Here is a 24,259-nt window from a genome sequence, read left to right on the forward strand (position 1 = left end):
ACACAAGATTTTAAAAATGATAATGGGAAATATCTATTAATTGAAAACCATATGAACTACTTACTACAGCTAGTTCCTAATTAGCCATGACACTGCAGAAATAAAATGTTACTGATCAATCCTCACAAACTTTTTCAACATAGCATATTTACATTCAGGCTCTCCGCAATGGCTTTCCTCAAGAGCTCCTCTTCTTCCGCCTCCTGGCTGTTCACCTCCCTAGCTTCCTGTTCACTCATTTTGAGAGCCAGAGCAAACTGTTCTTCTTCTGTCATTTCTGTAAGAAGATAGGGAAAAGAGAGAGAGTGACACCATAGACATTAAATAAGTGTGTAGACAAGAAACAGAATTATTAAACTTTTTAAGCGAAGACACTAAAGACCACTTAGTACAATTTTGTGAATAAGGAAAGCTCCAAAAGGTAATGTACCAGTAAAGATCAGTAGCAGTAGCTATAAGAGTCCAGGATTAACCAAACTGTGAGCTCCTATGAAGGCAGAGTTTCTGCCTACTTTCTTCACTGTTGTATCTTCAGCACAAGAGAAGAATACCTGGCTCCTGACAGGTAATATCTGGTGAATAAATAAGAGGACCTAACTCCCAATCCAGGTTTTTTCAATACCTATCACTTCATACTGATACATATTTGCTTTATGCTTAACATCAAGCCAGAGTAATTTTACTTTTCAGAATTTTCTGATTTATCCAGTAGAAAAGAACATCTCTAAAGAACCGAGTGTCATCCCCAAACACCATTTCCCATTAAAAGCAACTGGGGTACCCTGGAGAGGAACAGTTGACAGCAAGTCTGGAGAATGAAACATATTAATAGAAGACAAATTAGAATATCTGTCAAAGCTATGAGCAAAGAATCTACCAGATACTACTAGGGTCGTATCAAAAGAACTTAAGACTCAACTTAAAAAGGTTCTCAATGGCCAAAAATGAGACCACTGAACATCAACAAGGATAATGAATACAATGAATTAAAACATACTAAATAAGTTTAACTGGAGAAGGGAATGGCAACCCACTCCAGTATTCTTCCCTGGAGAATTCCATGGACAGATGAGCCTGGCAGGCTACAGTCTATGGGGTCACAAAGAGTTGGACACAACTGAGTGACTAACACACAAATAAGTTTAAATCTATAAACTCATAATAGTACCTAAAAAAAAAAAAACTAATTGGTCACTGTTGAAGAATGTTAACAATATATTATTCAATCAATAATGAATCAATTATTTTGAAAACGAGAAAAAAAAAAAGGATAGAGAATCAAGCTTTTGTCCTATTCTTCTAGTATAAGCTATACTACCAGATAACCAGATAGATGAAAAGAAGCTTCTCTTTAAAGAGTTATAAGATGGTGTGGAGAAAAGGGAACCCTCTTGCACTGTTGGTGGGAATGTAAATTGATAGAGCCACTATGGAGAACAGTATGGAGATTCCCTAACAAAATAGGAATAAAACTACCATACGACCCAGCAATCCCACAACTGGGCATATACCCTTAGAAAAATCATTCTAGAAGGCACATGTACCCCAGTGTTCATTGCAGCACTATTTACAATAGCCAGGACATGCAAGCAACCTAGATGTCCATCGACAGATGAATGGATAAAGTTGTGGTATATATATGTGTGTGTGGTGTATATATATATACAATGGGCTTCCCTTGTGGCTCAGCTGGTTAAGAATCTGCCTGCAATGCGGGAGACATGGGTTTGATCCCTGGATTGGGAAGATCCCCTGGAGAAGGAAACCGTAAACCACTCATTTTCTCGCCTGGAAAATTCCAAGGACTGTATAGTCCATGGGGTCACAAAGAGTTGGACACAACTGAGTGATTTTCACTTTCACCTACATATAATTGAGTATTATTCAGCCATAAAAAGGAACAAATTTGAGTCCGTTGTAGTGAGGTGGATGAACCTAGAGCCTGTTATGCAGAATGAACTATGTCAGAAAAATAAAAACAAATATTGTATATTGACACATATATATGGAATTTAGAAAAATGGTACTGATTAACCTATTTGCAGAGCAGCAGTAGAGATGCAGACATAGAGAAAAGACTTGTTAGACACAGTGAGGAAAGGAGAGGGGAGAACGAATTGAGAGAGTAGCACTGAAACATATATATTACCATATGTAAAGCAGATAACCACTGGTAATATGCTGTATGATGCAAGGAGCTCAACCCAGTGCTCTGTGACAAACCTAGAGAGGTGGAATGGTGAGGGAGGGGAGGGAAGGAGATGGGAGAGAGGTTCCAAAGGGAGGGGACATATGCATACCTGTGGCTAATTCATGCTTATGTATGGCAAAACCAACACAACACTGTAAAGCAATTATCCTCCAATTAAAAATAAATAAATTTAAAAAACAATACTTCAAAAGAGAATTATTCTAGCTAATAAATATAAAAAAGAATACTGCCATTTTGTATAATGCTTATGGACAAGATTCTGGCAGTGACTAACTACACATATGACCCAGCAATCCCAATTCGAGCAATGTACTCTAATGATATATTTTCAATTTTTTTAAAAAATAAATATGCACAAGACAGCATATTTAAAAAACAAAGACATCACTTTGCTGACAAAGGTCTGTATAGTCAAAGCTATGGTTTTTCTAGTAGTGAGAGGGTTACAGGCAGGAAGGCCAGGGGTCTCCAAACAGAGGAAATAGGCTGCAAGTCTTAGACATTTTTTCTCTCTCTTTTAAGCAGCAGGAGAAAACAAACCACAAGTGTCAGATTTTTTTTCCCTTCTCTATACAAATTTAAAAGGTTTCCCTAAAATTCTGTGTTGCCATGACAACACCTAGTTCCACCTGAACTTAACTTTTTTCAAACCTTGAGCTAACCAATGCATTCTTCTTATGGAAACAGTTTTCTTAAGCTATGTTAAAGAACTATGTATTTACACTAAAGTCTGTCTCCAAGTCTGTTCTTAAGACTTAGATAAGGGCTCAACAAACCTATAGGTTTTACTCATATACTATTCTCCTTATCTATGTTAATGAAACTATATATTTATTTGGAAACCTGCCTTTCTTCAAGATTCATGTCAATCGTTTTATGGCCCAGGATGACTCACCTGGTGCCAATGTTATATCAAAACGCATGGTGTGGGTGAGGGGCCTGGTGCCACTCTGAGACATCTCCTTTCTCTAATTAACAGCTCGCTGATAGGTATGTAACATACTGCTAAAGGCTAGCAGGGGGGCACTCTTTCTGCCCCCTTCTGATGTCTATGTCAGAAGCTTTGTCCATCTCTTTCATACTTCAATAAAACTTTATCATGCAAAAGTTCTGAGCAATCAAGCTTCATCACTCGCCCCGGATTGAATCCCTCTCCTCTGCAGGTAAAGAATCCCGGTGTCTTTCACAGCTCAGCAACAACCTCGCACCTTGGGGTCTCATCTGGAACCTGAAACTGGGACCTCTCATGCCAGAGGCAAGAAATGTAACCTGTAGACCAACCAGCCTGCTTCAGCAGTCATGTACAGATGCGAGAGTTGGAGCACTGAAGAACTGACACTTTTGAATTTCGGTGCTGGAGAAGACTCTTGAGAGTTCCTTGAACTTCAAAGAGGCCAAACCAGTCAATCCTAAAGGAAATCAACCCTGAATATTCATGGAAGGATTGATGCTAAAGCTGAAACTCCAATACTTTGGCCACCTGATGCAAAGAGCTGACTTACTGGAAAAGACTTTGATGCTGGGAAAGATTGAAGGCAAAAGCAGAAGAGGGTGACAGAGGATGAGACAGTTGGATAGCATCACCAGTTCAATGGACATGAATTTGAGCAAACTCCAGGAGACAGTGGAGGACAGAGGAGCCTGGCATGCTGTAGGCTATAGGGTTGCAAATAGTTGGACACAACTTAGTGACTGAACAATGACAACAAAACCAAATATGTACTACATTTTTCACTGCAGCGTTGTTTGAATTTGCAAAACACTGTAATCCATGTAATGACCATCATAGGACACTGCTTGAATAGATTTCGGTATTCATACATAAAACTGTAAAGAAGAACAAGGAAGGTATCTATGCTCTAGGAATAGAATTATTTTAAAGATACACTATTAAGTTAAAAAAAAAGCAAAACACAAAAAAGATTATATAGTATGCTAATTTATGTGAAGAGTGACACAAGAAAGATGAATTAGAACCTAATCCAAATGGTTATATACAGGTAGCTGGGTACAAAGTGGAAGGGATAAGGGAGCGAGTGACATTTCTTTGACTATGATATACCTTTGACTATGATATTCCTTTTGGTATATCTTTGACTTAATCAGGTAAATGTTAAACCTGTTTTTAAAAAGTAAACTAAAATCAGTAAGGATGAGGGATCCCTAAGATTAAATCCCAACATAAAAAAATGCACCCAAATAAATGTAAAGTGATCTTAATGAGAATGAAAACAGATCAGAATTAACCAGTGAATGAACGTCAGATGGCCTTAGATTTTCTTTATAGAGAGGTTTTTAACTATGAATTCAAATTCTTTAACAGACATAAGGTTATTTAGATGTTCTCTTTCTTCTGTATCAGTTTTCACAAATTATGTTTTTCAGTGATGTTTTTAATTTGTTTCAATTCAGTGTTTCTCAGTCCTTTTTTCATTATTCTTCTCTGAAGAATCCTTTCTAGACTTTTTTTCAAAGTCAAAATCTGTGGAAGTACCTAATGTAATGTTTACAGGGATATGAACAGCTTTACATGATCATATAAGAAGAAAAATTTAAAATCAGAGATCCAAGCTTTCCTCTTTAATAAGCTAAATAATGAAGAGCAAACAACCCAAAGTAAGAAGAAAGTAATATAAAGAGCAGATATCAATGAAACAGAAGATGGTGTGCAACACAGAAAACAAAATTTAATACCAAAACCTGGTCCAATGAAAAGGTCAATAAAATTTATAAATCTCTGATTAGACTGATCAAGAAGAAAAAGAAAACATGTAAGTTAACAATACAGGAATAAGAAGGAATCACTACAGATTCTACAGTCATAAAAAGAATAACAGAATACCATGGACAACTTTATGCCAACAAATTTGACAAACAAACATGCATTCTCAACTGGCATGATATCATCCCCAAGTGGACAAAAATTGGTTCTCGGAAGTCCAAGAAATCTTGCTCTCTTTATATATAAAACAGAGGTGTACAAGTCGGTACATAAATAGGATATATAGCATTATCTATGGCATTAAAATTTCATGGGGAGAGTGGTGGCTAGGAAAAAAAAAGCCTAAAAAGGATCCTTCGGGGAACAGTAATGAAAAGAGGACTGAGAAACACTGACTTAAGTGAAACAAACAAATTTTAAAAACCCACTGAAAAACATAAATTATGAAAACTGACACAGAAGAAAAAGAGTATCTGAACAGCCTTATACCTATTAAAGAATATGAATCTGTAATTAAAAACCTCACTATAAAGAAAATCCAAAGCTATCTGACATTCACCACTGGTCAATTCTAATAAAAACTAAAGAAAAAAATAATAGCAACATAATTCAGAAAATAAAATATCAAGTCTCCCTAAACTGATTCAACACAATCCCAATGAAAATCCAAACAAGCTCATTAAACATAATGTAATAGAAAATTCAGAAAAAGATGCACAAATTTTTTTCAATTGATTTCCACCAACAAACCTTTTCAACAAATGGTACCAGAACAACAGGATATCCATAAGGAAAAAAAAATGAAACTTTAATCCTTATCTCACACTATATATAAAAATTAACTCAAAATGGAATACATATCTAGATGTAAAAGTTAAAACTATAAAAATCCTAGAAGAAAACACAGGTGAAAATCTTTGTAACTGAGGGGTAGTCAAATTTTGCTTAGACGTGATACAGAAAGAAAAAAGTAAATATAAAACTTCTCTTTGTTACAAAAATAAAAAGTAAAAAAAAAATTTAATTAAAAAAAATTTTAAGTAAAAAAGAAAGAAAAGAAAAAGGTAAGTCACAAAATGGGAGAACATATTCACAATATATATAATCTGACAAAAGACTTGTATCCAAAGTATATGAAATACCTATACTTCATAGTAAGAAAACAAGCCATCTAATTTTATCAATAATGAACAACAGATCTGAACAAATCCTTCACAAAAGAAACAATCATTAAGCATAAGAAAAGATCATTAATCATGAGGAAAATGCAAGTTAAAATGAACTACCACTATATATCAATAGAATGGATAAAATGGAAAAGACTGACATTCTTACAACATGATTATTCATTCATAATGAAGTCACTAAGTCATCAAGAAAATGTTGATGTTGATTATATCTTTTGTGTTCAATTTAAGAGAACCAAAACCATGTAATAATGCAAAATGAGTTCTTTGTAATATTCAGTCTTTTAAAATATCTTGTACTCCCTAATTAAGAGTCCCTTGGACAGCAAGGAGATCAAACCAGTTAATCTTAAAGGAAATCAAACCTGAGTACTCATTAGAAGGACTAATGGTGAAGTTGAAGCTCCAGTATTTTGGTCACCTGACGCAAATAGTCGACTCACTGGAAAAGTCCCTGATGCTGGGAAAGACAGAGGGCAGAAGAAGAGGGAGTCAGATGATGAGATAGCTGGATGCCATCACCGATACAATGGACATGAACTCGGGCAAACTTCAGGAGATGGTGAGGGACAGGGAATCATGGTGTGCTGCAGTCCATGAGGTCACAAAGAGTCGAACACAACTGAACGACAGAACAACATATTTCCTAAAGATTCTGGAGAGATGCAGGCTTTGCTGTTACGTTAACATGAAAACAAGAACTTAGTAAGGATTCTGTTTTCAACTACATAGACATGAAGCTCCACAGCCAGACTGAGGAAGGAAATAAAAGTCCCTCAGTCATGTCTGACTCTTTGCGACCCCAAGGACTGTATGTAGCCTGCCAGGCTCCTCTGTCCATGGAATTCTCCAGACAATTCTATTGGAGTAGGTTGCCGTTCTCTTCTCCAGGGGATCTTCCCAACCCAGGGATTGAACCCTGGTATCCCACGTTGCAGGCGCATTCCTTACTACCTGAGCCACCAGGGAAGCCCCCACAGCCAGACTACCTAGGTTTAATTCCTGATTGCATGCCTTTTTAGTTGTAAAATTTTGAGCAGGTTATTTATCCTCTAAACCTGGATACTGGTGCTGGTCTCTGATAACCTCCCTCCCTCTTTTTTCTTTGTGTCTTTTAATCTGCATGACCATGTATCTAAAGTAAATGTAAACATAATCTTAACATTAGAATTCTCATATAAATACGATTTAATAATAATTGTTTTACTTCACACACAAGAGAAACAGAGGTAATTGTATTTAAGTCTGTTACGAGGGTTAAATAATACATGAAAAATATTTAGAATAGTACCTGGCACATAACAAGTGTCTAATAGCTGTTTATCATTACTATCAATTAACAAATTATTTACTGTTATTATGTATTATTTAAAGAAATCCAAAACTTCAGATTATTATCTTTCACTAACAATAACACCTGCCTTCGCAGGTGGCTCAGTGGTAAAGAATCCTCCTGCCAATGCCGGAGATGCAGGTTTGATTCCTGGGTCAAGAAGATCCCCTAGAGAAGGAAATAGCAACCCACTTCACAATTCTTGCCTGGAAAATCCCAAGGACACAGGAGCCTGTCGGGCTATAGTCCATGGGGTCACAAAAGTCAGATACAACTTAGCAACTAAACAACAAACAATAATATACAAGCACATAATCTGACAAAGCTACCACTACTATTTACTTTAACCACAATCAGAATTAAAAGGACACTCCTATTCACTAGTTACTGACTCTTGTTTTTTATATAACCATGACCTGAGACTAAAGTCTAATAAAAACTACTGGCTAGGACATATTTTACCTAACCTCTCGACAATATAAGAACCCAACCATTAGAAGAAAGGGAGAAATAAACTGGAATTCCAGCCAGGAGGAAATGTCAACATTAGAATCTCTAACTGAATTGGCTCAACTAACCTATCAAATGATTCTGATTATGCTCTTCAAAATTTATGATGATTACCATCTCCCAACATTCAGGTTGGCCCACTGAGATGTGCAAACAGGCTGTTAACAATCCAAACAATCCAGAACACAAAAATAGATATAACCTGTATAATTTGTGGTTATTTAAAAAGGTTGAGGGGCTTCCCGGTGGTCCAATGCTCAGTTGAGAACCCACCTTCCTATGCAGGAAATGGGGGTTTGATCCCAGGTTGGGGAACTAAGATCCCACATGCCACAGGGCAACAACTCCATGTGCTGCAACCAATGAGCCTGCGTGTTCTAGAGACTGTACGACAAAATTTGAGAAGACTGTGCACTGCAATGAAGACCCAGCATGGCCTAAATAAATAAGTAAACCAAGAGAACAGAACAAATGTTCTGACAGGGCACATTTCATGCAACAACAAAAGATAAATTATCTTCCTACCCAAATCTTTTCCAAAGAACTTTCTTTGCAAAATAGACATAGCTCTGCAACTGTGATAAATTTAATATATCTACACACTGCCAGTTACAATTTAAGTTTATAGAACACTTTTGAAGGCGTCAAGGCACTGTGTAGGCACCCGTATAGATGTGCATTCTCAAACAAAGTGATACCACTTCTGGGAATTTATCCTGAACAATCACTGAAAAGAAAAAAATGTGTTACACACAAAAGTATGTTCATTACACTATAACCTGGGCTTCCCTGGAGGCTCAATGGTAAAAGAATTTGCCTGCAATGCAGGAGACCCAGGTTCAATCCCTGGGTCGGGAAGATCCCCTGGAAAAGGAAACAGCAACCCACTCCAGTATTCTTGCCTATAGAATCCCATGGACAGAGGAACACGGCAGGCTACAGTCCATGGGGTCACAAAGAGTTGGACACGACTGCGCAGCTAACACAAACACACACATACTAAAGTTTCCTAAAAACAAAGCCACTGTTAAGTTATATAAGGCATGTTAACTCAAGAGACTCATATGTTATCAAAATACTAATCATGAAGATATATTAAAATGATAAGTCTATAAAAGCCATATGAAAATATAATGGAAATTATAGAACCAATTTCTGATTCCATATATAAGAAACCTGGAAGTAAGTCATTGCTCTGTCCTGAAGAATAAAAAGCTATTAATAAAGCAAATGAAAAAATCAACAACTCTTCCTGGATCTGTGAGAAAGGAGGGCACAGGGCAAACTGTTGCCCCCAAGATGGAGAGACAAACAAGGGAATACAGGGAGTCATGGCTTATCAGAGCAGAGATTCAAGAGTAAAAACTAACACAGAAATCAGTGCCAAGAAAATCTGAATTGTAAGGGACAAATTGCTGGAGGCTTGGTGTGGACAAGTCTGGGAGTTAAAAATTCCAGGGAAACTCAGTCAAAGGGGGCCCACAGACTTGTAAGTTTTATTTCCAAGATTTTAACCAGGTTCTCACAATAAATGTAGGAGAAACTTCCTCTTAAATGTCCCAAAGAGGGTAGAGGAGAGGAGCTATTTTGAAATATATCAGGGCACTCTGTTCTTTCCAGCAAGGCTTGACCTAGCAGAAACTAAGTAATCAGTCTAGACTAACAGTATAACTGACCTGTGAGAAGGGATATACCAAACTCCAACCTACTCTAGCCATCCTCGCCCACCTAAAGAGGGAGTAAAAAATTAGAAACACTTGTGAAGTCCACAGACTGAAATAGTGAGACTTAATTAGGGAACTTCCCTGGTGGCTCAGATGGTAAGGAATCTGCCTCCAAAGCAGGAGACCCAGGATCGATCCCTGCATCACGAAGATCCCCTGGAGAAGGAAATGGCAACCCACTCCAGTATTCTTGCGTGGAAAATCCCAGGGACGGCGGAACCTGGTGGGCTGCCATCTATGGGGTTGCACAGAGTCCGACACGACTGAAGCAACTTAGCAGCAGCAGCAACACCACATTACTAAAGGCCTATTTAGAGTAGTTTCTCTTACCTGGTACATCATGTCCAGCTATCAGGAAAAAATTACAAGTCACACTAAAAGGCAAAAACTACAATTTGAAAAGATAGACTATACATCAGAACCAGACATGGTGCTAATGCTGGAATTATCAGGCTAGAAATTTAAAACAATTATGATTAATATAAGGGCTTTAAAGGATTAATTAGAGCACAAACAAGGACAGATTGTTTGCAAATGTAAATAGAGAGATGGAAATCCTAAGAAAGAAAAAAAAGAAATACTAAAGTTTAAAAACACTGCAACAGAAATGAAGAATGCTTTGGATGGGTTTATCAGTAGACTGGACACACCTTTAAAAAAGAATCTGAGCTTGAAGACAAGTTAATTGAAACCACCAAAATTAAAACATAAAGAGAACAAAGACTGAAAAGGATAAGACAATATTCAAGGACTGTGGAACTACAAAAAGAGTAATAAAACACATAATGCAACTGCCAGAAGGATGAGAAAAACAGAAGCGAAAGAATTATGTGAAATAATAATGACTCGGAATTTCCCTAAATTAAGGTCAGATACTAAACCACAGATCCAAGAAGCTTAAGGAACACTAAACAGGGAGATTCCACAAGATGGCAGAGTAAAATAAGGAGGCCACCTTCCTCCCCACAAATATGTCAAAAACATATCTGCATATGGAACAACTCCTACAGAACACCTTCTGAAAGCTGGCAAGACCCCAGACTTCCAAAAAGGCAAACCAATCTCCACAGAATGAGGTAGGGGAAAAGTTGTAAGAGAAAAAAGAGACAAAGGATTTGGGATGGGGACCTACACCCTTGGGGAGGGAGCTGTGAAGAAGAAAAAGTTTCTGCACACTTGGAAACCCCCTCACTGCAGGGCTGGGGAAGAGCTGTGGAACCTCAGAGGGGAATGCAGCAACATGTGCTCAGAAGGCAAATGGAGAGAAATCACCACGAGCTTGTTGCTGACCAGCACTTACCAGCCAAGATGCTGCTGGCACTCCCTGCTGCAGCCAGTATGGGCTGGATGCTGAGGGCTTTGGGGGTTGGACCTCAGGGAGAGGACTGGGGTTGACTGCTGTGAAGATACTCTGAAGTGGCTAGTACAACAAAGCTGAGGGAGTCCAGGGAGTTGGGCTTGACAGAGAGACAGGAGATCATTGCTGTGGGGATCCTCAAAAACTGTGCACTCACTGACAACAGGACCCAGCCTTCAAGAGCGCCATACGTGGGACAAGCCCCAGCTGTGGATTGCAACCCCAGAGGGAGATACGCTGGCCAGCCACCACCAAAGCCGGCACAAGGGCCAGAAGTGGCACTAGCCGCAAATGCAATTTATGATCCCAGAAAGAGGCACTCAGGCCAACTGGCACCGTCAAAGCCAAGGTAAGTGCAATAGGCAGGAAACAAACTGCCGCTGCGGTCCCAACCCCAAGGTAGCAGCTGCCACCAAGCTGTCAGGAGGCAGAGGTCACAGTCTACACCTTCCTGTGAACTTATGCGGCTTGGCTCTAACAAGGGACACACAACCAGGGAGCAACTACCCTAGGGGAGTGCATGAACCACCTCAGACTATAGCAACTTCTCACAGGCCTCTGCTGAAGCAGGTACTCCCCACACACCCCAATTGTGTCTGCCATACCCCTCCATCTCCCCAGCCTGACTGAAAGGTGAGCCATAATAAGCTGGTATTTTCACCCCCTCTTGTCTTGGCAGGGAACAGACACCAGAGGGTTGCCTACAAGCAGCTGTTACTGGTATTCAGTCGCTAAGTTGTGTCTGACTCTGTGACTACATGGACTGTAGCATGCCAGGTCCTTCTGTCCTCCACCATCTCCTGGAGTTTGCTCAGATCCACATCCACTGAGTCAGTGATGCCATCCAACCATCTCATCCTCTGCCGTCCCTTCTCCTTTTGTCTTCAGTGTTTCCCAGCACCAAGAGCTTTTCCAATGGGTTGGTTCTTCTCATCAGGTGGCCAAAGTATTGAAGCTTCAACAGAGGTGGGAACAAAACCAAAGCTAAGCCCCAGGCACTATTTGAACAAAGAGGAAGGGAAGGTGCTCTTGCAGCTACAGGTGCAGCAGATTAAATACCTGCTATCAGCCTGAGACTGTAGACTTTGGAGCAATTTTATGTCAATAAAATGGACAATCTGGAAGAAACGGACAAATTCTTAGAAAAGTATAATCTTCCAAGACTGAACCAGGAAGAAACAGGAAATAAAAACAGACCAATCACAGGCACTGAATCAAAACTATAATCAAAAATTTTCCAACAAACAAAAGCCCAGGACCAGATGGCTTCACAGGTGAATACTACTGAACATTTAGAGAAGCATTAACATCTATCCTCCTCAAATTCTTCCAGAACACTGCAGAGGAAGAAAAACTCCCACTCATTCTACAAGGCCACCATCACCCTGATACCAAAACCAGATGAAGACATCACAAAAGAAGACAATTACAGGCCAATATCACTGACAAACACAGATGAAAAAATCCTCAACAAAATTTTAGCAAACAGAACCCAACAATATAGTAAAAGGATCATACACCACGATCAAGTGGGGTTTATCCTGGGGCTTCTCCAATATACAAGTCAATGTGAAACACCATATTAACAAACTGAAAGATAAAAACTATACCATCATCTCAACAGATGCAGAGGAAGCTTTTGACAAAATTCAACACTCAGTTATAAACAAAAACTCTCGAGAAAGTAGGCACAGAAGGAACCTACCTAAACACAATAAAGGCCATATACAACAAACCCACAGAAAACGTTATTCTCACTGTTTAAAAACTAAAAGTATTTCCCTAAGATCAGGAACAAGACAAGGGTAATCACTCTCACCATTATTCAATATAGTTTTGGAAGTCCCAGTTACAGCAATCAGAAAAAGAAATAAAAAACATCTAAATTGGAGAAGAAAATAAAACTCTCACTATGTGCAGGTGACATAATACTATACATAGAAAATCCTAAAGATGCCACCAGAAAATTACTAGAGCTAATCAATGAATATAGTAAAGTCACAGGATATAAAACACACAGAAATCCCTTGCATTCCTATACACTAACAATAAGAAAGAGAAATTAAAGAAACAATTCCATTAACCATTGCAACAAAAAGAATAAAATACCTAAGAGTAAACCTACCTAAAGAAATGAAAGACTTCTATGCATAAAACTGTAAGACATGATGAAAGAAATCAAAGATGACACAAACAAATGGAGAGATATAACATATTCTTGGATTGGAAGAATTATTATTATGATAATACTACCCAAAGCAATCTACAGATTCAATGCAATCTCTATCCAACTACCAATGACATTTTTCACAGAACTAGAACAGAAAATTTCACAATCGATATGGAAACACAAAAGACCCCAAACAGCCAAAGCAATCTCAAAAAAAACATACCCGGAGAAATCAACTTTCCTGCCTTCAGACTATACTACAAAGCTACAGTCATCAATACCGTATGGTATTGGCACAAAAACAGAAATATAGGCCAATGGAACAAGATAAAAAGCCCAGAGATAAACCCACACACCTATGGGCACTTTATCTTTGACAAAGCAGGCAAGAATATATAAAATGGAGAAAAGACAGCCTCTTCAATAAGTGGTGCTGGGAAAACTGTACAGCTACATGTAAAAGAATGAAACTAGAACACTTTCTAATATCATACACAAAATAAACTCAAAATGGATCAAAGATTTAAATGTAAAGCCAGAAACTATATATAAAGTTCTCAGAGGAAAACATAGGCAGTACTTTCTTCAACATAAATTACAGCAAGATCCTATTTGACTCACCTCCTAGAGTAATGGAAATAAAAACAAAAATAATCAATGAGACCTAATTAAAATTAAAAGCTTTTGCAAAAGGAAAGATTAAGCAATTTTAAAAGACAACCCTCAGAATGGGAGAAAAAACTGCAAATGAAGCAACTGACAAAGGATTAATCTCCAAAATATATAAGAAACTCATACAGCTCAATATCAAAAAATGAACAGCCCAATCGAAAAATGCACAGCAGGAACATATATTTCTCCAAAGAAGACATACAGCTAGCTAACAAACACATGAAAAAATTGCTCAACATCACTTAGAGAAATGCAAATCAAAACTACAATGAGGTATCACTTCATACCGGTCAGAATGACCATCAACAAAAAAACTACAAACAATAAATGCTGCAGAGAATGTGGATAAAAGGGAACCGTACCGCCCTCTTGGTGGGAATGTAAATTGATACAGCCACTATGGAGAACAGTATGGAGATTCCTTAACAAACTAGTAAAAAAACTACTCTATGACCCAGCAATCCCACTACTGGGCAAATACTCTGAGAAAACCACAATTCAAAAAGACACAAGCACCCCAGTGTTCACTGCAGCACTACTGACAATAGCCAGGACAGGGAAGCAACCGAGATGTCCATCAACAGATGAATGGATAAAGAAGTTGTGGCACATATATACAATGGCATAATACTCAGCCATAAAAAGGAATGAATTTGAGTCAGTTGTAGTGAGGTGGACGAACCTAGAGCGTGTTACACAGAGTGAAGTCAGTCAGAAAGAGAAAAACTAATACTGTATATTAACACATACACATGGATCTAGAAAAATAGTACTGATGTACCTTTTTACAGAGAAGAAATGGGGATGCAGACATAGAGAATGGTCTGGGGAACGGAGAGGGTAGGACAAACTGAGAAAGTATCACTGACATATATACACTATGCTTATTCACACAGTCCTGTCCAACTCTATGCAACCCCATGGACTACAGACTGCCCAGCTCCTCTGTCCAAGGGGATTCTCCAGGTGAGAATACTGGAGTGGGTTGCCATGCCCTCCTCCAAGGGAATGGATAGGGAGAGACTCAAGAGGGGGGATATATATATATATAAAAATATATACATATATATACATATGACTGATTCATGTTGATGTACAGCAAAGACCAGCTCAACACTGTAAAGCAATTATCCCTCAATTAAAAAAAAACCACCAACCAGCAAAAATGCACCCCCAAAACTATAGCAAGGCATATAGTTTTCAAACTGCAGAAAATCTAAGATAAAGTGCTGAAAAAAGCCATAGGGAAAAAACACCTTACCTATAGAGCACCAAAGATAAGAGTTACATCCAACTTCTCAGAAACCACACAAGCAATAGGAAAGCAGAGTAAAATATTGTTGAAAGATGTTCTTTAGACAGAAGGAATATTATCTAGATCAGAAACTCAGACCTATATTAACAAAGGAAGAATACCAAAGAAGGAATAAGTGAAGAAAAAATAAAAACTTTTATTTTCCTTATTCTTTCTTTGTTCATAGTCTCTAATTGAAATGATAATAAAGGAAATAGCTATTTAAAACAAAACCACACAGCTGCTTCAGCCCAGATTAAGAGGTGACACCAGGTGTGGGGTTCACATTCTGGGTGGACAACTGCAATGCAACCTCAATGATCTGGGGCTTGTCTGTGATTCTGGCTGTGTGGTTACCCTTTTCCATAATCCCAATAATCCATACCTGTTGGCCTTCACCGTATTTGGGGGATTTTATCTCTGCACAGAACTGAGCTACTTGCTCACAAAGTAAACAGATCAGGAGGCCTCTTGACATCTCCGGACAGGTCCCATGCATAAGGCCAAACATGTTTCCACAGGCCCTGCTCACAGCTGCCATCCTGGCCAGGATAGGAAGATTATGTATCACAAAGGACACCTTGTTTCTCTGTTTGGCCAGGTTCTGTGCGTGGCCCAGAATCCCAAAGCCTGTGATGTTGGTGGCCACATGGGCATTGAATGTACACACGAGTCCGGCCACTGTCCTGTTGAGCCTGGCCATGTTCATCATTGCCTCCTGGTACTCCAGCTCCACATCCTCCTAAGGGACCACTAGCTTGATTTTATTCCATTTCTCAGGAATGTCCAGCCACTGGTGCATAGCCATGACCACTTGCATCCCCAAATGTTTTGTCAGCACAAGCACACCCAGCACTGCGTTATCTGGCATGATAAATTCATTGGGGTGGCAGACAGTTGTATCCACAACAATCCATGGGTTTAGCAATACAGGGGTTTACTGTTTGGCCACCCATTATAGACATTCCCACCTCCTCTTCTCCATCTTTAAAACCCTGTATATTTAGGGGCATTACTTTATCCCTTTCCCTGTTGGTCATTTTATGACTGATTCCAAGAAGCATCAGCATGTTGTCACATTCTGTGCCCCCCATAGCACAGAGGTCACTGAGGACATTGGCACAGGCCATCCTGCCCATCATATAAGGGTCAGCAACCATGGGCTAAATGTAATCTGCAGTTTGAACCAAGGGAAGACTGCCATGCCTCAGAGGAAAGACACAAGTGTCTATCCCGATCCAAATCTTGGCATATCCGCTACAAGAAACTGCTCTTCTTGGAAGTGGTTCTCCCATAAGGACTCCAGCAATTTCTGCAAGGACATCTTAGAGCCCTTTGAAGCCGGAGCCCTTCAGTTAAATGAATCTGGTTAACCAGAAGCTGTTGTCCAATTCATAACTTTCCCGATTAACGTACTCCCACTTTGGACATGGTTCTTCAGCCCACACGCCTCACAGTTGGGCTCCTCCCCTCCCTCTATGAGGCTGGTTTCTTTACAGATCCACCTGTTTGCTTTGCATCTTCCACCTCCTCCCACAAACAGGACTCTGTCACTCCCACAACGTACCAGGCATGGTACCTTAACAAATTTAAAGCAAGAGAAATCATGCAATGTCTGCTCTCAGACCACAATGAAATTAAACTAGAAATCAATTAGAAAAATAACAGGAAAATCTCAAAATAAATGGAGATTAAACAACATACTTTAAATAACTCACGGCTCAAAGAAGAAATCTCAAAACAAATATAAAAATACTTTGAATCAAATGAAAATGAAAACAAAACTTATCAAAATTTCTGGGATGCAGCAAAAGCAGCGCTTAGAGGGGATTTATAGCATTGAGTGCATACACTGGGAAAAAAGATCTAAAATCAATCATCTAACAGCATTGAGTGCATACACTGGGAAAAAAGATCTAAAGTCAATCATCTAACCTTAGGAAACCAGGAAAAAAAAATAAGAGAGAGACAGCAAATTAAATACAAAGTAAGCAGAAGAAAAAATAATAAAAACTACAGCAGAAATCAATGAAATTGAAATTGAGAAGTGAACAGAGAAAATGAACCAAAACAAAAGCTGATGTATTTTTTTTTAAAATCAGTAAAATTGATAAACCACTAGCTAGGCTGACTAAACAAAGAGAGGACATAAATTTCTAGTATCAGAAATGAAAGAGGAGACATCACTACAGACCTCTTGGAGATTAAAAGAATAATAAAGGAATACTATGAACAACTCTATGTCCACAAATTTGATAACCTCAACGAAATAGACCAATTCTCTTGAAAGACACAATCTGCCAACACTCACATTAAAAAAAAAAAAAAAAGACAGTCTACCTATATCTATTAAAGAAATAGAATTCATAACTAACCTTGAACAACAAAAAGCAACAGGCCCAGGTGGATACACTAATAAATTCTACCAAATATTTAAGTTCAGTTCAGTTCAGTTCAGTCACTCAGACATGTCAGACTCTTAGCAACCCCATGAACTTGCAGCACGCCAGGCCTCCCTGTCCATCACCAACTTCCAGAGTCCACCCAAACCCATGTCCATCGAGTCGATGATGCCATCCAACCATCTCATCCTCTGTCATTCCCTTCTCCTCCTCCCCTCAATCTTTCCCAACATCAGGGTCTTTTCCAATGAGTCAGCTCTCCACATCAGGTGGCCAAAGTACTGGAATTTTAGCTTCAACATCAGTCCTTCCAATGAACACCCAGGACTGATCTCCTTTAGGATATCTGGTTGGATCTCCTTGTAGTCCAAGGGACTCTCAAGAGTCTTCTCCAACACCACAGTTCAAAAGCATCAATTCTTCAGCATTCAGCTTTCTTTATAGTCCAACTCTCACATCCATACATGACCACTGGAAAAACCACAGCCTTGACTAGATGGACCTTTGTTGGCAAAGTAATGTCTCTGCTTTTTAATATGCTGTCCAGGTTGGTCACAACTTTCCCTCCAAGGAATAAGCGTCTTTTAATTCCATGGCTGCAATCACCATCTGCAGTGATTTTGGAGCCCAGAAAAATAGTCAGTCACTGTTTCCACTGTTTCCCCATCTATCGGCCATGAAGTGATGGGACCGGATGCCATGATCTTCGTTTTCTGAACATTGACCTTTAAGCCAACTTTTTCACTCTCCTCCTTCACTTTCATCAAGAGGCTCTTTAGTTCTTCTTCACTTTCTGCCATAAGGGTGGTGTCATCTGCATATCTGAGGTTATTGATATTTCTGCCAGCAATCCTGATTCCAGCTTGTGCTTCCTCCAGCCCAGTACATTCTCATGATGTACTCTGCATATAAGTTAAATAAGCAGGGTGACAATATACAGCCTTGATGTACTCCTTTTCCTACTTGGAACCAGTCTGTTGTTCCATGTCCAGTTCTAACTGTTGCTTCCTGACCTGCATACAGGTTTCTCAAGAGGCAGGTCAGGTGGTCTGGTATTCCCATCTCTTTCAGAATTTTCCACAGTTTGTTGTGATCCACACAGTCAAAGGCTTTGGCATAGTCAATTAAGCAGAAATAGATGTTTTTCTGGAACTCTCTCGCTTTTTCGATGATCCATCGGATGTTGGCAATTTGATCTCTGGTTCCTCTGCCTTTTCCAAAACCAGCTTGAACATCTGGAAGTTCACGGTTCACGTATTGCTGAAGCCTGGCTAGGAGAATTTTGAGCATTACTTTACTAGTGTGTGAGGTGAGTGCAATTGTGTGGTAGTTTGAGCATTCTTTGGCATTGCCTTTCTTTGGGATTGGGATGAAAACTGACCTTTTCCCGTCCTGTGGCCACTGCTGAGTTTTCCATATTTGCTGGCATATTAACTGCAGCACTTTCACAGCGTCATCTTTCAGGATTTGAAATAGCTCAGCTGGAATTCCATCACCTCCACTAGCTTTGTTCGCAGTGATGCTTCCTAAGGCCCACTTGACTTCACATTCCAGGATGTCTGGCTCTAGGTGAGTGATCACACCATTGTGATTATCTGGGTTGTGAAGATCTTTTTTGTACTGTTCTTCTGTGTATTCTTGCCACCTCTTCTTAGTATCTTCTGCTTCTGTTAGGTCCCTACCATTTCTGTCCTTTATTGAGACCATCTTTACATGAAATGTTCCCTTGGTATCTCTAATTTTCTTGAAGAGCTCTCTAGTCTTTCCCATTCTATTGTTTTCCTCTATTTGTTTGCATTGATCGCTGAGGAAGCCTTTCTTATCTCTCCTTGCTTATCTCTTCTTTGGAACTCTGCATTCAAATGGGTATGTCTTTCCTTTTCTCCTTTGCTTTTCGCTTCCTGTCTTTTCACAGCTATTTGTAAGGCCTCCTCAGACAGCCATTATACAAATTCTCTACAATCTCTTTCAGAAGACAGAAGCAGAGGGAATACTACATAAGTTATTCCATGTGATCACATTAACCCTAACACTAAAACTAGACAAAAACGTTACAAGAAAAGTACAGACCAATATGTCTCATGAACACAGATGCAAAACAACAAAATATTAGCAAACTGAACCTACCAATACATAAAAAGAACTATACACCAGGACCAAATGGAATTTACCCCAGATGTGCATGCTAGTTCAACATTCAAAAATTAAGTAACATAATGCAATGCATAAACAGAATGAAAAAGAAAAATCACATGATCATATTCAACAGATTCAGAAAAAGCAATGGATAAAATCACTCATCCATGATAAAACCTCTTGATAAATTAGGAATAGAGAATTTTCTCAATTTGATGGAGAATAATAAAGAAAAACTTATAGCTAACATCATACTAAAAGGAAAAAACTCAAAGCTTTCCCATTATAAATAGGAAAAAGGCTACAATGGCCCTCTCATCACTCCTTTTCAACACTGTACTGGACATACCAGCTAATGCAATAAGACAAGAAAAGGAAATAAAAGGCATACAGACAAGGGAGGAAAAAAGTAAAACTGTCTTTGTTCACAAATCATACTATCATCTAAGTAGAAAATCCAACAGAATCAACAAAATTCCTAGAAGTGGCTATACTAAGGTTATGATATACAAGAATAGTAGTCAATCACATTCCATATACCAGAAATGAATAAGTGTTATTTGAAATCATGCTTTCCAGGTGGTGCAATGGTAAAGAATACATCTGCCACTGCAGCAGATGCAACAGACACAGGTTCAATCCCTGGGTCAGAAAGATCCCCTGGAGTAGGAAATGGCAACCCATTCTAATATTCTTGCCTAGAAAATTCCATGGACAGAGGAGCCTGGTGGGCTACAGTCCAGGGGTTGCAAAGAGTCAGGCACTATATGCACACATGAATTTGAAATTTAAAACACAATACCATTTACATTGGTAATAAAATAATGTACAAGATCCATATGAGCAAAGCTAGGAAACTCCGATTAACAAAATCAAGTAAAAATTAACTAACTAAAGGAATTCCATGTCATGGGATAGAAAGACTTATATAATGTCAAGATACCAATTTTACAAACCTGATCTGTAGATTCAATATAACTGAATTCAAAATTCCAGTGTATTTTGTAGATACAAACAAACTCATTCTAAAGTTTATATGGAGAGAAGGAAATGGCAACCCACTCCAGTACTCATGCCTGGGTAATTCATGGAGAGAGGAGCCTGGCGGGCTACAGTCCATGGAGTCACAAAGAGATACAACAGAACAACTAAACAACAACAACAAAAGCAAACCACCTACCCCAACCAATGCTGCCTGCCAGCCTGGGGCATTCCATGCCCCACACCCCCACCTACCAAATTAAACATTGGACTAAAATGAAAACACTGCTTTTGCTAAGACATCAGTGAAACGATTTGGATTAAGCTGAGTGATTACATCAGAAGGAGGGCATGGTCATCTGGAGAGTTGACCAGTCCCAGGACATGTTCTCTGGAGTCTGCTTGTCTCCCAAGAGAAACATGGTCTCAGACAAAGGCACTGATCACTGCTCTGCCTCCATCAGGTCCACACACACATATGTGTCAGCTTGAGATAAACTCCTATCAAATACTTCTTTCACTCATTGAACCTGAGTATGATGGTTAATAGTCCTTGTTTAAATAAAGACTCACCCACTTAGTGGTTGGATAATCTTACAAAAGTCACTTAATTGGCCTCAGCCTATTTCTTCTTCCCTAAAATGGGAATAATCTTAAGCAGAGCTACCAGTTCTTAATGTTCAATAAATATTTATAAAGCCCCCACTATATGCCAAGTATATGGTTGAAATTTTTTTTTAAGATTTTGCATGTAAAAAGAAGCTGATTCCAGTCTGGCCCAGAGTAAACCTAATTTTCACTACTAAGAATGTGTCTCTTCCACACTCCATAGGCAATGTTCATTTGTCAGCCAACAGAAAACCATCAGAAGCAACTTTTGCCCCCAGAATTGTGATATTCTGTTTAAAAAGCGTGGTCTTTTTTTTTTCCTTCTGTACTTAATAGAGCCTCATATAATATCAGAGCTGGAAAGAATCTTAAAAGTCATCCAGGCCAGCTTTCTGCCTACCTGGCCAGGTGACCCACCCTATCTTTGGACAGCTCAGCTAGTACACAATTCTTTCTTGAAACCAAATCATCTTCCCTGTGGTCTGTGTCCTAGTTCTGCTCTCTAAATCATCTCAGGAAGAAAGCTTCATTTTCTCATCTCCCTTTTACAGTCCTTTTTGTGTATGTGGAGACCTCTTTCACTCCTTCGTCAGAAATAAATCTTTTAGCCAGGCTCAGATAAAAAGTAATAATAACTACTTCGATCTAATTTCTTTTCCAAAGGAAACAGTGCCTTTATTAAGATGATGGGAATTGTCTGCCCACTTAAATCTTTACATATTTTATTAACTAATACAAATTAAGGCATTCAGAATGAAAAAAGTAAAAGTTTATACGGAAAGGGCAAAAGATCTAGAATAGTCAACAGAGTATTGAAGGAAAGGAACAAAGCAGGAGGACTGCTGCTACCTGACTTTAAAACCTACTACACATAAAGCTTCTTTACTGTCTGAGCTACTAGGTTGCACTAGTGGTAAAGAACCCACCTGTCAAGGCAGATTAGAGACCTGCATTTGATCCCTGGGTCAGGAAGATCCCCTGGAGAAAGGCATGGCAATCCACTCCAGTATTCCTGCCTGGAGAATCCCATGGACAGGGGAGCCTGGTGGGCTACAGTCCATGGGATCACAAAGTGTCAGACACAACTGAGTGACTAATACACATTCACAGTTGAGGCAGGAGATAGATGGGCCCCAGGTCAGCTATCTACAACTGGCCTCCAGTTCATACCTCCTAGGGTCGGTCATTCATTACCAGCCCCTGTTTACATTTCCTGAAATAAGAGACATATGGGCTCCAGGACTACATATTTATGACTGGACTCCTGTCTATATTTCAAGATCTATACCTCAATATAAAAACCAACAAGAATAGGGTAAATAACTGGATATTGGGCAGTTTTAGGGCAGGGACAGAGTGGGACTAAAACCTGTTAAAAGATTAAGAGGTCACACACTCCCCCATCCTTAGGGCAAAGGAGACACTATGCATATGCAAAAATCCTTCATGGGGTCAAAAGGGCAGGGGACGCCAGATCAGTTAAGCCTTGCCACCCCCTTCCATAAGCCTTTTCGGTGGGATCCATCTTAACTGAAATATCTGTGCACACCCAGGGGAGGGTTAGGACAGGTCAAGTGTGGAAAAAGAAACCAGATAATTGGCTAAAGAAGATTAGGAAGAACTGTCCTATATAAATGACTTAACAGCCTCTTTTCTGTGCTCCTCAATATGGGGGATGCCCACACCCTTCTCTCCAGGTGCATCTCTGCTTTGCTTCTATCTTAACTAAACAGTTTCTCTGTATGCTCTCCCACTTGTTCTTATGCTATGTCTCTAATAATAAACTTTATACCTGCATTTACAGTTTTTGTCTCCATGATAAATGCATCTTTCACTAGGGGCAAAGATCCAGGAAAAAAAATAGCCTCTAGCCTTTGCTGGTCTGGATTCCTGGTTTTCATCCACATTGCCCAGGTTCAATTCCTGGCCAGGGAATTAAGATCTTACTTCACGCCACTGCTCACTGCTGCCTCATGGAGATCATAGTGATAACCACCTCTAGATATACCACAATGATTTAGCAAAAACAACAATTATGGTTAATTTTATAAGGCTGAGAATTATACTTTAAATCACCTAAATTCAAATGAATGTGAAAAAATTCTGCTTTATCTTCAATGTTTTGTAATAATCTCAGCTAGTTAACATACATTTTAACAAGTTGACTGAAATACTTAAACATCTCACATGACATTAAAATGCAAAAATACAATCATTATTATTAAATAACTTCACAATTGAGTAACAAAGTCAGAAGAGAAGAAACTTCCAATAAATAATTTTTGTGATATTGTGATTCATAGTAATATATATTGAATCTTGGCACCTGACACAGAGCTCCTAATAATGCTGGAATTTCCTAACAACTCCTAACAGCTCCTAACAACTGGAATTTTCTAAATGAAAAGAGCAATAAAGGTATCTTTTGTCATTCATAACAATTACCTTTTAGGCACACGAGAGATTCTATTAATGAACTTACTTTTGGAAAGCCCCTAAGGATTGGGGCTGGTTGCCAGGGGAACCAACCAAGCTGCTAGAGGATTAGAACTTTTATTCCAACTCCCTAACCTCCAGGTAGGAAGAGCAACTGGCTGGAAGTTAGACCAATCACCAATGAACAATGATTTAATCAATCATACCTGTATAATGAAGCCTTCATAAAATACCTGAACTATAATGTTTGGTCAGTCTCCAGGTTGGTGAACATGTACAGGGACTGAGAAGGTGACATGCCTGGGTAGGTCAAAGAGGTCCCAGGTCTCCTATATCTTGCCCTATATCTTAATCTGGCTGTTACTGAGTTATAGCCTTTATAATAAAAGTGAAAGTGAAGTTGCTCAGTCATGTCTGACTCTTTGCGACCCCATGGACTGTAGACTACCAGGCTCCTCCGTCCATAGGATTTTTCAGGCAAGAATACTGGAGTGGGTTGCCATTTCCTTCTCCA

The 24,259-nt window shown here is 39.0% G+C and overlaps 1 protein-coding gene and 1 pseudogene across 6 annotated transcripts in view; both read right to left on the reverse strand.

Moving 5' to 3' along the window:
* Positions 1-24,259, reverse strand: part of UIMC1 (ubiquitin interaction motif containing 1) — a 116,103-nt gene that overhangs the window by 62,120 nt on the left and 29,724 nt on the right. For all 6 annotated transcript variants that reach the window (XM_070465149.1, XM_070465151.1, XM_070465150.1 and 3 more), the window contains exon 4: positions 153-277. In XM_070465149.1, coding sequence (XP_070321250.1) covers positions 153-277 — 125 coding nt within the window. The remainder of the gene's footprint in view (positions 1-152; positions 278-24,259) is intronic.
* LOC110125107 (selenide, water dikinase 1 pseudogene) lies at positions 15,438-16,755 on the reverse strand (annotated as a pseudogene).

The sequence above is a fragment of the Odocoileus virginianus genome, chromosome 3 (assembly GCF_023699985.2).
Source record: "Odocoileus virginianus isolate 20LAN1187 ecotype Illinois chromosome 3, Ovbor_1.2, whole genome shotgun sequence".
Taxonomy (NCBI): domain Eukaryota; kingdom Metazoa; phylum Chordata; class Mammalia; order Artiodactyla; family Cervidae; genus Odocoileus; species Odocoileus virginianus.